We start from the raw sequence: 15,486 nt of genomic DNA on the forward strand, positions 1-15,486 counted from the left end.
ACATTTGCAGAAGCCTCATTTGTTTCAAAGAGGTACTTGTAAACACTATGCTCATGTTCGGGAAGTGGAAAATTTACTTAGTTATTGATGTCAGACATTTCAAAATGGCTTAGCCCAAGAAACACCAAAATTAAATAATATTCACTGAACACTAGTCAGAATTTGCATATTCTCTGCTCTACTCCCACAGACAAAGTTATACCCTGCTAGAAGGCAAACAAAAACTTCCTTCAAGAGCTGAACACTCAACAAAAAAGGATCACATCTCAACAGAAACACAAATGGAACATTAAGGCTTTGTCTATATTGAGATTTTGCCCCCATTTCAGTAGTTGATGACTAGACTTTGAAATAGTTACAGGCATTGAAAATCCTAGCACAGTGTGGCTTGGTGGAGAGAGCACTGGACTGGAGCTCAAGAGACGAGGGATCTATTTCTAGCTCTGCTACTGGGCAACCTGGGACAAGTCACTTCATCTCTGTGCCTCAGTTTCCCCATGGATACAATGGTATAAAGATGCTTACGTTCTTTATAAAGCACTTTGATATTTACTGATAAAAAGCACTATATAAGAGCTAGGAACAACTAATAAATATAATAGCATAGAGGAGGACAGCTGTAATTATCCCAGTCATGCAGGAAGACAAGATGCAAGGGATGGGGCTTAATTAAGCTGCAACACTATTAACTCATCTGGAAACTATCCAACAATAATTCATACAGTGCAGGTTATCGTAACTTCCTTAATCCTTACTTTCACAGGTTAACTTTGACCTCCCGCCCTTCCTCCGGGGCGCTCACTTAAGGTTTCAGGATCCCAGCTGACAGCTCTTTTGGGCAGAGACCTGCGTCTCCCCTTCCAGGCTTGCAGTCTCTTTGCACCTCACTGTGCCTGCCCCAGCAGGTCTGATTGGGATCCAGCACCTGTGGTTAACCTTTCTCCAGGAGTTGCAACAATGTGTACAAGTTAGCAACCAGCCTTCACAAAGCAAAATACTTTTATTCTTAGGGTGCATTCATTATCAGGGTAAAAGTGTTGCAGAGAAAACATGTGAAAACAATAAAAACATCCTGTACCCATGCTAAAACTTTACCAGAGATTACTCATCAGTTCTAAGGGGTCCCGATAAGCCAAAGTCTTTCCAACCCTTCCACAACAGTGCCCTCCCCTCAGCTCCCCTTGGAGCGAAGGTCCCATCCATTTGCTGAATCAAAAAAGGTCCTGTGCCAGTTTAAACTCAGTCTTTATGCCAAAAGCCCTTTCTTTGTCAGTTACTCTCTGAAAAATTCAGTCTGAACCAGTATATGCAAGTCTCCCCAGGGAGTGGTACCTCTCCAGAGGAGTTTACAAACCAGAGTGATTCATCTTAATCAACCCCCCACACACACATACTGTTTTTAGTTCCTGGAGGAACTATGGTAACCCTCCCTCCACTCCCCCATAAAACTGCATATAATCCCTGCCCACAGTGATAACAAACCATCCATAAACTTAACACAATATGGTCCCCAAAGATATCGCACATGATTGCAATATCTATCACACTTACCACCTAGTGAGGGGCTGCCATCAGCCCCCAACCCCTCTCCACTGCTGGTACCTAGCCTGTCACTGAGACCCCAGCACCATCCCCTTGCTTGAGGCTTAAGGTGCTAGGGAAATGGAATTGACAGTCTCTAGGAGCTCCAACGCCATCCCCCAACTTCTTGAGGGGATGCCTTCCCCGTTAATCCACTTCTCACTCTGGTTTATCAGGGAACCAGACCCTGTATGGAACTGGACACCCGCCAGCTGCTAAATTATGACACCTTGAACCTTAACTCTTCACTTACCTCCCTGGATCCCTACGCTGCTGTGGGGAATGTGAAGAAAACCACTTCATGCTGGCCAATCAGGTAATGAGGGAAAATTCTTTCCCAGTCCCCAAAAAGGTGACTAGCGCAATGCCCACAGCAAATCAAAAACCTGTTGCTATACTAATCCCAGCTGTGGGAGCTGAAGCTCCGGTCAGAAGGTCAGGGCTCATATCCCTCTACTGAGTTCACAGGGGCCTATGGCTAACCTGAGCCCCACTGGCCTGCCCACCAGCCCAACTGATGCTCCCTTCCCACCCCCACAGCCATCTTCCTCTCCCAATGCCAAGGAATGAGGGAGATTACTCCTTTTACTTGCCATTCCAGACACAGAGTCATTGTATTTGAGGTTGCAGGGGTGTATTTGCTCTGATGAAGCTCACCCCTCAAAACTAGCATAAACTCCACTCAAGCAAATCTTTATTTTCCCTGTCTATACTTGGGGTTCACATAGGTGCATCTAGTCAATGGCTGGCCTCTGATTGCTGCATTTGGACTGAATTTGCAACCTTGACAAGGCCTAAATTAATATTTAAAGTGCCTATTATATAGAGGGCCAAATTAGCCTGTTATCCCTCTAACAAAAAAGGGTAGAAAAGAATCAATACATAGAATATCTTGTCTGCTAAAGGGCTATTGTGTTATTTCACTCATGTCAACAACAACAAAATTCCAAACTCATTCACATGCTCATGATTTGATCTGCCACTGGAAAAGAAAATCATTTCTTACTTCAATGTAAAAGATCACTAATTCTTAGGCACTGCTGCATGAAGTGCTCAGAGTTTTAAGATGGCTCATCAAATGGCCATCTAAATTTCCAGACCATTTCTTCACTCCCTCCTCCATAGAGTATTAGTTCTATTACCTGGATTGGAATTATCACCAATTAATAATTAGTGCCCAAACAGATGTGAACTCTTCTCTTGAAAACGCCAGTCACAAGTTCTCAGTTGCACACTAACGTAAATTGAATCTAGATATATTAATGGCAAAGGGTTCATATAGTACCACTTTGAACACAACAGATGTCTCACATACTAGATTACAGGCAAAGGGCTCACAGAGGACACCTTCCCAAATTTACTGAGATATCCAGTTCTTAACTTTGAGTCAGTGTCTATTCACTCTTAAGTATCAATAAAGATAGTGAAGTGTAAAGAAATCTTAGAGTCAAATCTGTATTATTAACTAATCTATAAATACCAGCCTTTAACTTTAAAGAAGCAGTCTTTAAACCAATTATCTGCAGTGTTGTTATAGAATAATGGGATAATCTTTTAACCCACAGGAACAGTTTAACATTAAGACATAACAATTGATATTGGACTAAAGTAATTAAATCATAATCTCCACACAATGTGTTTTTGCTACAGGGAATCTACAAAAATGTGTTACAACAAGCCAGACACACCCTTCAGTGCTGAACGAAAAGGTTTACGCATAACACAATATATTTTTCCCCAAATCAACTAGAGTTAAAGAGGGTGGAGGAAAGGGAAGTAACCCAGGATGCTCTACGAACATCCCAAGACACCCTGTCCTCTTCAGAGAGTTTTGTTTTTTATTTAGTTGATTAAATAATAGACAAAGTGAGGGTAATTATTAATGGAGGAGTATATTCAAGGCAAAGGAGAAGAGCGAGCTTTTATGGCTGCAAAGGTATGAACTACTAACAAAAGGAACCTTATTAAGTGATCTAAAAGCTTTGCAAAAGCCCCACTCAGAGGCTTTCACAATAGTAACTCCTTAAGGACTCGATCCTGCAAAGAGCTGAGCAATTTGGCCCTGATCCAGCAAAGCATTTAAGCATGTATTTAAACTTTGAACAATGAAATCAATGGGACTACTCAAGTGCTTAAAATTAAGCATGCACTTAAGTGTTTTTCTGGATAGGGGCCAAAGTGGTCATCACCTTCCAGGATTAAGGTTTAAGCGGGGGCTAACAAATACTATAAAAAGGAGTGTTCCTTACCTATCTCCATGCAAGAAATCCACACACCATGAGCAGAGTGGAGATTAAAAACAAGACACAGATTAATTCTGCCTAGCATGCATCTAATGAAGAAATCAAATCCGTCTGAACTGTTTCTGCCTGAAGATAGACCAGCTGAAAGGAATAGCAAAGGAAGGAAACTAGATTGATTCCCTAAAAAATAAATCTTTTACTGTTTAGGCACATTTTAAGAGCACGTCTTAAAAACAAGAAAAGATGACAACGACGACGACCAGTAACAATGACCATTTATGAACATAATCACATGCCACACAAATGGATGCAAGTACTTGAAACACAACACGTAACTATCTAGATCTGTAGACAGGGGCAAACTACTGTAAATGATCGGATTAGGTTTAATCCTCCCAATTCACATAATGCCATATATCTGGGAAACTCTGACGGAACACAAATGATTAAAAAGTATTTGGAGGAATTTTTTTTTTTTTTTGGGGGGGGGGGGGAAGGGTAGAGAGACTTGGAGCACAAACTTGGTACTAGCTCCAAGAACTATAAAAAAACACAGACTGGAAAACAGAAGCAGCCATTGAACATTTGCTGGAACCTGAAGCAACAGAGGTAATAACCAAGTACAGTTAATTTGGCCTTAGTTGAAGTCTAAGTTAAAACCACATCCCAACAAAATGTAAAATAAGAATGTTATTTCTAATTAGAACAATGTTGTGAGGGTAACACCACAAGAACATTATTTCTTCACACTTGCTATGCTCAGTTTACTACTGAGATGCATTTCAATGGTGACCTAAACATCCTGTGTCACCAGGCAGGAGGATTCATTCTTGAGAATTATTGATCTGACTACTCCTTCCTGTGACTTCTCTGCTTCAGGACAGCATGTCACTCACACTAACCTTGAACTAATTACAGTACAAGATGACAGCACTCAGAATGAAATGCTTGTAATATTCAGACCAAGTTAAGAGAATATTGTTGCCATGATTTAGACAGAGAAAAGCCAGGACACTGAAAACTTAAGGGTGAATTTCCTACCTTAGCTCACACTGTCATACAAGGAGAAGATTGACGATAGGAGATGCAGCATGGGACCAGTGGACAGGACACTAGTCTGGGACCCAGGAGGCCCAGATTCTATGATCTTCTGTATGACCTTGGGCAAGTCATTTCACACTCTGTGCGTCAGTTTCCTTTCCCACCCTTTATCTTGCATACTTAGTCTGTAAGCGTTTTGAGGTAGCAACTGTCTCTGTGTGTACTACTATATTACTAGGAATAAATACTATTAGTATTATAAAAATAAAAAAACACAGATGTGCCAGGAATTGGGCTCATTATGCAGCGACAATGCAGTAGAGCTATACTGAAGGGGTGCTTTCCCCTGTTGAAAAAGAAAACTCTCCTCTCCCACCCATACTAGGGATCTAACATTATTCTATGCAGAGATTCTCTGATTCCTCAGTTCTCCAGTTACCTGCCCAGGAAGTGCCCTGAAGAGGTGAGCGGTTCTATAGGAAATGACAAGGTATTTAGACAGACAGACAATCTAGTTTCAGGTACTTAATTTTTTAAACTGCATGAAATTGCCTCCAAAGAACTTCACTCCTGGAGAGCAGCAATCCTCGAGTAGACGGGTCAGGGAACCATCATAAAAATGGGGTGGAGGGAAAGAGTGACAAGCACTCTGAAATGCTGCCCTACTTCATTTAGATTCTCCAGCACTATTAGTTAGTGGATTAGCTAGGGAACGGCTAAATATTAGAAGCAGTAGTGGTACTGTCAAGCACAGACAAACTATGAGGACCAAGTGGCTCCCACCACCACCCTGTAAGTGGCAGACACGTTGAAAGGAAGCTATTATTGTGGTGAAATGAGCCTTTTCTACATGTGTGAATCGCTGTCACCAGTGCAACACACACCCCTGAATACAAATAAGTATCCTTACAAGAGTATGTTCTGACATCAACTCCCATGTAGACGGATCTCCCAACCAGAAATGACATTCTCCAAACAGTGGCTTGATTTATTCCAAGACGATTCCTAGGATAATGGCGCATTAGTGACAGCCGTTGCCCCCTTCCACTAACTGAAAACTGTTTAGCTACTAGCACAGACCTGGCACCACCATTTTCAAGACTGTTACTGGAAGTGCAATTAAGATTGCCCCACTTTCTGTAACAGCATTAAGCTGGTTTGCAGACTTGGCTTAATAGACATACTCCACTAAGGAAAATAATGTTTAAAATATTCAAATTATGCAGGAAGCTGTAGATCACAAATAAGAAGGGAAATGCCAAGATAAAAACGTCTACAGCTCCCTATCCCACTCACTTACATAAAACATCAACTCACTAAGGGTCTTCTTCGTAAGCAGGCATCTTGAAGACCCTGTTGTCCGCAGAACTTACCGTAATAAAAAAAAAGAAGCTAGGCAAAATGCTTCACAAAGCTGTAAGGAAATAGCATAGATCAAGCTTAAACAGCTCTCTCTCAGGGTGGGGGAAGAGAAAAGGGGGTCCTATTCCTATCTAACCTGCGTGCTGTTAACAAAAGGAGCCAACTGAAGGGGAAGAAGTCTACCTTTTCTGACTAATGAAGGATGTTCTCATTTAGTTTATTAAAGGAAGAAAATCACCACTCCTCCAAAAGGAATGGAAACTCAACCTCTAGTATAAAGAATACACATAGGACACCTAAAAACAGCCAGCCTAGTTGACTGTCTTTCGGGAGACTAAAATGGGCATATTCCTTGGAACTCAAGAGCAAAACCACATAAGTCAGGCTCAAGAACACCTCTGACTTAGACCATTCAAGGAAAAATCATCATATTTCAAGCCAAAAGATAAAATAAATAAATAAAAGTAGAGCACCACAGCCAACATGGTTAAGAATGTAGCTGCGTAAACACAGGCTCAGAATCAGCAGGTATAAGGCATTCAATACACACTATCTGGCCTCTGTAAAATAAAAAGTGATCACCAGAGAAGAACAGTCCCAGGTTCAAGCAGCAGGTAAGGGGAAAAAAAAGAAACCGAATGGGAAGGGTGTACAGTGCTTCCTTACACGCACGCTGCTAAAACTCTCCACTGGTGGACTTGAAGCACTACACCCATAATAGCAACACGACTTTGGTTCTAGATCTACACATCCTATTGCAACAGTAGTTAAGGTGGGATTTTCAAAAGCACTCAGCACTGGTCTAGCTCTGCTCCCATGGAAGTCCATAGTGAAACGCCCATTGCATTCAATGGAAGTCATTGGACTTCAATGGGAGCAGTGCTACGCCAGTGTTGAGCACTTGCCCTTAAAGGCTGAGACTATAGAAAAAACAACGAGGAGTCCTTGTGGCACCTTACAGACTAACACATTTATTTGGGCATAAGCTTTCATGGGCTATAACCCACTTCATCAGATGCATGGAGTGAAAAATACAGTAGAGAGGTACAAATATACAGTACATGAAAAGATGGGAGTTGTCTTACCAAGTTGGGGCTTAATGCTAATGAGGCCAATTCAATCAGGGTGGATGTGGCCCATTCCCACCAGCTGACAAGAAGGTGTGAGCATCAACGGAGGGAAAATTACTTTTTGTAGTGACCCAGCCACTCCCAGTCTTTATTCAGACCTAATTTGATGGTGTCAAGTTTGCAAATTAATTCCAGCTCTGCAGTTTCTCCTTGAAGTCTGTTTTTGAAGGGTTTTTTTTTTGTTGTTGTTGAAGAATGGCCACTTTTAAGTCTGTTATTGAGTGTCCAGAGAGATTGAGGTGCTCTCCTACCGGCTTTTGAATAGTACTAAAACAGCTACCCCTCTGATGACTATAGAAGAATATCCTACCTGAGAATTACCACATACAGCACAATCCCACAAACTTGTGAGGGGCTGAGCACCACAGGATTTGAGGGAGCCCTGCATCTCCTAGGACAGTGGTTCTCAACCAGGAGTCTGGGGCCCCTTGGAGGACCGCAAGCAAGTTTCAGGGGGTCTGCCAAAATAAACCAGAGAGCAGGGCCAGCATTAGACTTGCTGGGGCCCAGGGCAGAGAGTGGAAGCCCAAGCCCCACCACTGAAGCCAAAGCCTGAGCAACTTAGCTTCACGAGGCTCCCTGTGTCATGGGGCCCCAGGCAATAGCCCTGCTTGCTACGCCCTAACGGTAGCCCTGGTTTTTAATCTACTGAATATGCAGAAATACAGCTGTGGCAGCACAGGTGAGCCTTGGAGTTTCTATAGCATGTTGGAGGGGAGGAAGGGGGGGCTCAGAAAGAAAAAGCCTGAGAAACCCTGTCCTAGGAGTTCAGTGCATCATAGGCTTGGACCCAAAAAGTGAGCGTTCACTGTACTTTTCACCACACCTACCACCCACTTGGTAAATACCACCCACTTTCAAGGTCTAGTCACAGTATATACCAGAGGTGGGCAAACTATGGCCTGCGGGACAGTCCTGCCTGGTCCTTGAGCTCCTGGCCAGGGAGGCTAGCCCCCGGCTCCTCCCCTGTTCTCCCCCCTCCCCCGCAGCCCCAGTTCGCCGTGCTGCCCATGCTCTGGCAGCACAGCGGCGTGGCTGGCTCTAGCCTGGCAACACGGCTGCCAGACATGCTGGTCTGAGCGGCACGGTAAGAGGGCAGGAAGCGTGGGGGGGGGGGTTCGGGGTTGGATAAGGGGCAGGGGACCCTGGGAGCAGTCAGGGGACAGGGAGCGGTTGGATAGGGCGGAGGTTCTATGGGGGAGGGCAGTCAGGGGACGGGGAACAAGGGGGCTTGGATAGGCGTGGGAGTCCTGGGGGGCCTGTCAGGGGATGGGAATGTGGATAGGGGTCGGGCAGTCAGGGGAAAAGGAGCAAGTGGGGTTGGATGGGTCAGGAGTTCTGAGGGGGGCAGTCAGGGGATGGGAAGCAGGGGCCAGGCTGTTTGGGGAGGCACAGCCTTCCCTACCCAGCCCTCCATACAGCTTTGGAACCCCAATGTGGCCCTCAGGCCAAACAGTGTGCCCACCCCTGGTATATACACAACTGATAGAGTTGAAGGTCAGAAGGATGAAGGAGCCATTACACCATATAGCCTGACTTCATAACACAGACCTGTAAATTTCAACTACTTACTTCTGTGTTGGGCATAATAACTTATGTTTGACTAAAGCACGTCTTCCAGAAGGGCATCCAGTCTTGAACTGAAGACACAAAGACATGGAGAATCCACCACTTCCCTTGGAAGTTTGTTCCAATGGTTAATAACCCTCACTGTGAAAATTTGTGCTTGATTTCTAATTTGAATTTGTCCGACTTCAACTTCCTGCCATTGGTTCTTGTTCTGCTATTCTCTGCATTTTCTTCCCCTGAAGTATTTACTGTAATCATGACACCTCTCAAATCTTCTTTTTGGTAAACTAAAAAGATTGAGTTCTTTAAGCCTCTCACTGTAAGGCATTTTCTCCAGCCCTCAAATCATTTTTGCGGCTCTTCTCTGCACATTCTCTAATCTTTCAATGTTCTTTTAAAAATGTGGACACCAGAACTGGACACAGTATTCCAGCATACATCTCACCAATGCCATATACAGAAGTCATGCACCTCCCAACCCCTCTGATGCTCTACTGCCCTGTTTATACACCCAAGGATTGCATTAGCCTTCTTGGCTACAGCATTGCATTGGGAGTTTGAGTTAATTGCTTATCTGCTATGATACCTAAATTCTTTTCAGAGTCACTACTTTCCAGGATACTGTCCCCTATTCAGTAGGTAGGGCTTGCATTCCTTATTCCCAAATGTGCAACTTTGCATTTGGCTGTATTAAAAACACATTTTGTTTGAATGGGCCCAACTTACCAGCGATCCAAATTTTAATCAAGGGTGATCTGATATTTACTTCCAGATCATTGGTACTAGGCCTGATCAACTTTTTTTTTTTTTAAAAATCAATCCCTGCAGAACCCCACAGAAACACCCTATTCAAAGATGATTCCCTACTGAGGACTTTTTGAGGTCAGTTAGCTAGTTCTTAGCCTATTTAACATGCAATTTATTGATATTTGTATAATGCTATTTTTTTTTAATCCAAATGTCTTACGGTATTAAGTCAAAGGCCTTAAAAAAGTCTAAATATATTAGATCTATGCAGCTGCCTTTATGAACTAAGTGCATAATCTCCTCAAAGAATGAGAATTATATTTGTTTGACAAGATCTATTTTCCAGAAAACCATGCTGACTGACATTGTATTTGTTTCCTTTAAGTCTTTACGAACGGATTCCTTTGTCAATCATCTTTTCCATTATTTTGGCCAAGATTGATGTAGGGATAACCAGCCTATAGTTACCGCTTACCTTTTTTGAATATTGGCACATTAACACTCTTCCGGTATTTTGGAATTTCCCTGGTATTCCAATAGTTCACAAAAATTATCAGTAGCAGACCAGAGATTACCTCAGCCAACTCTTTTAGCACCCTTAGGCACAAGTTACCTGGGCCTGTCTATTTTAAAATGTGTATCCCTAGTAGATAGTGTTTAATAGCTCTCTGTTTAGAAATGACCTGGAAAGTACTTCTTCATCCTCATGTGATACAAGCACATCATTCTGCTTCTTTCCAAATACAACACTAACAATTGTTAAGACGTCCTCATGACATACTCCAATGGTTCCTAAGTCCGAGAATTAAAAATACATAGGAACATTTTGCAGGAAAAAAGGAATAATTAGTGCAGCCATCCAGTTGTTTCTAAACGAAATAAGAGTCTTTTTCTGTTAATTCTCTTTACACAATCAAATACACTAGTTTATAGCCCATACTAATAATTCCTAATCCTTGTAGACACAAATAAAATCAACAGAAGAAAACATTCCATGTTAGAGGAATGCAAAAAAAATTGTTTTTATATATAATCTTACAGCTGCAAGTACCCACCTACTATTTGTCAAAAGCTGACACTGTGCTTGGTGCTGTAAAGACAGAGTAAGATGCAAATGCAGTTCTCAAGGGGCTCATGTTATAATTCAGACAGAGAATAGTCCAGACACCCATGACAAAACAGACTGATGTCACAGAGATGCAGGGTTGGGTGCTGGGAGTTTTTTTAATTTTGTCTGTTCTAGGGATTTTTTGAGTATCAATATCGGGTTATGGTTTTGTGGATTATTCAGTCAGTAATGAGAAGATGATTTTAGAAGGAATTTTTACAGTCTTTTCAGGAGACGTTGGAAAATAGATCCATTATTGAGTAGAAAGGATAAAAAAAGATTAGTAACTTGTGATTTGTTTTTATCAAATCCTGAACATATATATTTTGGTGGGGAAAAAAAACGAACAGAAGAAATATTTATTTCGGAAAAGAAAATAACATTTATATCATGTTGTGACAGAAAGAATGGAGTTATAAAAACAGGAAAGCTGACAGATCCTTATTACCACAGAACTACTAACATATTTGCCGTTAGAAAAATACTCGTCTCTGCTGTTCTCACTGTTTGAGAACGTGTTCTTATTGATGTGACACAGATTTCCAGATTCTCTCTGACACACACAACCTTCTAGTGCACAAAAGAAGCAAAAGGAGCACCAGTCCTTTTCTGAAGCCTCTAGAATTTTAGCTTTCAGAACAGTTACATCAAGCGATGGGGCAAAAAAAGGAACTTTCAATGGATCGATTACATCACAAAAGTTGCAAGGGCAAAATGCACAAAATCTCTTACATTCCAACTACTAGAATGCCGATATTCTTGAATTGCTCTCTTTAAATTACACCAATAATTAGGAACTATACTTATCATTGGTCCATGTGCTAATGCAAGTCAAATTTAAAAGATATAAATGATCTCAGACTGGGAAAAGCTGTGCTTTTTGAAACAGTGAAATAAAAAGGAAACAAAGAAGTCTTACCATTTTGATGCCAGTGGAAAATGTGACTGGTTTGACTGGTCTGGGTTTTTCCAGCTGCATTTCTAGCTGCGTAGATCTGTCTTTATGTTGAGCTAAGAGCAGGGAGGCCGGCAGATGGGAACTTTCCTGTAAACATGTTGAAAACACAGATTGAAATATTCAAAAGAAAAAGAATTAATGCTGCTCATTCTTCACGACTACAAATTGTGTCTGAAAAGGCCATCACCAGCAGAAAGAGATTACGCTAAATATTCTCTATATGAGAAACAGTTTACAGCAAACAATCACTTTCAGTAATAAGAAAAAGCTGCAGCAGCCTCATAAATCAGCGTAATCTGCAAACAACCATTTTTATAGAATCCACATTAAAGACAATATAACAGAGTCCTTATTGCAACCGGCCAATGCAACCATATTTATTAAAATAAAAAAAATTAGAACTTAATCACAGAAGGGGTAGTACAAAGTAGTATAACTTGGATCAGATGTTTATCTAAGACACATTCTTTCTACAAATGAATTCAGACCAGTTTGAAATTGTTTCCCATTAGATTTCACCTGAGGCCGTTTGGAAATGATCCTTGCTCTGCCTTGCACAATGGCACCATTGTAAGTGCAACCAACAGCATATTTATTTTTTCCTTTACCAACTTATTTTTAGGGAAGCCAGCCAATTTTTTTTTAAATATAAAAGTAATAAAATAAATAGTTAACTTGCTTAACTACTTAAAATCTTACATTTAGGTTACAACAAAAAGATTTTTAACATGTATACACATACCACATTCCAAGTAGAGGTAGACAAATTATTGGCTAAATATTTCTCTATTAAAACTAGTCCGATTATCTCTGAGCCCTGAAATACTCTAACTTCTCTTTACTGTGGAAGTGGGGCAGGGGGAGATCAGAGCGGTTTATTCCCAGACTCCCTTGCTGCAGCACTTTATGCACAATGCGCTCAAGACAGCAGATCCATTTCTGTTCTGGGGAACCAAGGAACTACCGCTTTGTGAACCAAATTTGCTACTAACTTATAAAGCTATTGAATCCTCAAAGCCAGATTGTGACTATAAATATTTTATTTTTAAAAGTTTAAGATAGAAAAATGACTTTCAATGGGAGTTAGGTGCCTACGAGCCTTTGAAAGTCTCCTGAAGTGATATAGAACCATCAAGCAGTGCCCATACTTACTACTGTAAGATTAATGTCCCCTCTTCATCTTTCCTATTGCTTGTTATGCTCACTCACTGACTTGTCTTAAAATAGACTGTGGGTTTCAGGGCAGAGATTGTATCTCACAGTGGGACCTGATCTGGGGTGAGGGATAATACAAATGACAGTGAGGAACAGCACAGTCCTGAAAATGCCGGGGTACAGGTTCAGTACCCTTACTCTCTTCTGCATAGGGACTTCTCCCCTTCCAGTTTACATGCAACTGAAAAGAGAATTTGGACCACCCATTTGCTGTGTTAGCGCCTGAATCTCTGAGCACCTGCATATCATCCAATACACTCATAGTCCAAGTGCGCGCTACAAGTGCTGCTATTCTGCAGCAAATTGTTGAGAAGCCCCTACGGAATGCGATATTTTTTTAATTTCAGATTTAATGTGCACTATATGGCTGGGGGGTGGGGGCTCCTTAAGCTTTTTATCCTCCACCCACTTATCACGTTTGTTGTATTTCTCATGCGACAACAAAAGGCAGCCAATTTCTAAGCTAACTTCTCAGCAGTTTCTACATTAGCAGGGAGATACACAGTTCTGGGAAATCAGCATTGCACACTGCTTTGGATTCATTGTTTGTCCTATGTAATAAGCACACAGCCATTTTAGTTAACTATCACTACAGAGCAGTAAAGAGATCGATATCATAGACCAGATCCTGCAAACATTTAATGTATATAGGTAACTTTCCGTATGTGAAAAACACATTGAAATCAATGCAAGCATTTGCCCCAGGATTGTTAGTCATGTGCATAAGTGTCTACAGGATCAGAACTCACAGCTTGGAGGGAAAGGGTGTGGGGGGACTAAGATGGCTTTAAGCTACCTCCGCATCTTCCTGATTCTGGGAGCAGGAGATACATCCCCCACAGCGTAATTAAGAGAACCATGGAGGAGCTAAGTCACAGAAGCCTGTCCCTACCTGCCTTCAGGCAGCATCACTGCCCAGAATTCCCACAGCACAATGTGCTTCATCCTTGCCCGGACACGCACTCCCTGTGCCACTCAGCCTCTGGCGCACACCCTCCAGCATAAAAGGTGCTGGGAGCAGGGCTGAGAATCTCAACCGTCATGCACAGGGGAATTAATGACATCTCTAGCACTATCAGTATACAATCACACCATGTGTTCAATATTGTACGTAAAGACAAGTTTACACATTTTGCTCAGACCCAGGATCTGAAAGTCTGGACAGGAAGAAGCATTGCTCAGCGTGACCCATGAAGAGAATAAAGATTTAAATTACAACTGGCATTTTAGTGAAAAGTGGCAGCCATGGAGACGTCATTTGAAACACTGCCAGCATGAAATCCGTCTAATCCTATATTGGGAGATAGTACGGTGTTGCGGCTAGGACAATGGACTGTGATTCAGGAGACCTGGGTTCTATTCCTGGCCTGGCAACAGCCCTGCGGAGTGACCTTGGACAAGTCACATTACCTGTCTATGCCTCTGTTTCCCCTCCTACTTTGTGCCTGTCTGGTCTACTTAAATTGTAAGCTCTTTGGAGAAACACAGTCTATTATATTAATATAGCATCTAGCTCAATGGCTGAAGCCTCTGCTACTGTAATCCACATAAAGTGTAAGAAGCTGTGAAATAGTCTTCAAAGTTGCTTTAAAATTTGAACATTAAGGGCAAAATTTTCTCTTGTTGCTGCATGAGACCTCTTAATTCTGCTATTTGTGTGCACTGCTCTCTCAAGGACTATGAACTTAATATATGACTGGAGAGCAGGATATTGGAGCTGAGATCTCTTGTGTGCATCTCATATAAATATTTGCCATAAGTTTTTTCGTATTGTTAAATCAATGTTAAAGCACTTTGGAGAAAGCAATGAAAGGAGTATACACTCAACTATTCTCTGTGAAACAATTCCTAAACAGAAGGTGCATTATGGAGAGAGAAATTTAAAATTCATGAGTGAAATCCTGGCCTCTTTGGAGTTAATGTGAGTTTTGTGATTGATCAGTGGAGCCAGGATTTCACTCCATATGTTACTAAAATGCATATCTTTACCTATAGTTCTAATACTCAATTTTTAAATCCATGTTGACAATTTTCACTTTTGTTTAAATTGTGTTTATCTTTTTCATTTCTCTCAATGAAAAAAATGACATTTGTTTTACAGTTAGCTTCACTTTCAGATTTGCAACACAGCAATGTTTAGGCTTCGGGTACTGCAGGGGGGGATGTTTAAAAATAAGTGTTCTCATAGAAATTTTAGGAGTTATTGAAGAAACTTATTTCTGCTGGTTTTATAAAAGCATAATTTTACAAAACTAAGCTTTGAGCCAAATTTCGCAGTCCACTTTCAAAACTAGAGAGACATTCTAAAGTTTTCTTACTTTCCTTCTCTGCCTTAATATTACTTGTTGTTTTAAAAATATTTAGATATGTTTTAATAGCAACGCATGTGCAATCAGAGTTAAATTACCTATTTGGTCATGTTATAAAGATTATTTATAACTGCTCTTTTCGCAAGCCATCTGGCGAACTGTATTTCCAGTAAAACCAACTGCTGTGTAAGAAAACAATGTTGGCCCCTACTAAATTAAAAGT

The 15,486-nt window shown here is 41.3% G+C and overlaps 1 protein-coding gene across 2 annotated transcripts in view; it reads right to left on the reverse strand.

Annotated features, from left to right (window-relative positions):
• Positions 1-15,486, reverse strand: part of MNAT1 (MNAT1 component of CDK activating kinase) — a 183,301-nt gene that overhangs the window by 92,949 nt on the left and 74,866 nt on the right. For both annotated transcript variants that reach the window (XM_077819526.1, XM_077819528.1), the window contains exon 6: positions 11,701-11,826. In XM_077819526.1, the coding sequence (XP_077675652.1) occupies positions 11,701-11,826 (126 nt within the window). The remainder of the gene's footprint in view (positions 1-11,700; positions 11,827-15,486) is intronic.

The sequence above is a fragment of the Eretmochelys imbricata genome, chromosome 6 (genome assembly GCF_965152235.1).
Source record: "Eretmochelys imbricata isolate rEreImb1 chromosome 6, rEreImb1.hap1, whole genome shotgun sequence".
Lineage (NCBI taxonomy): Eukaryota > Metazoa > Chordata > Testudines > Cheloniidae > Eretmochelys > Eretmochelys imbricata.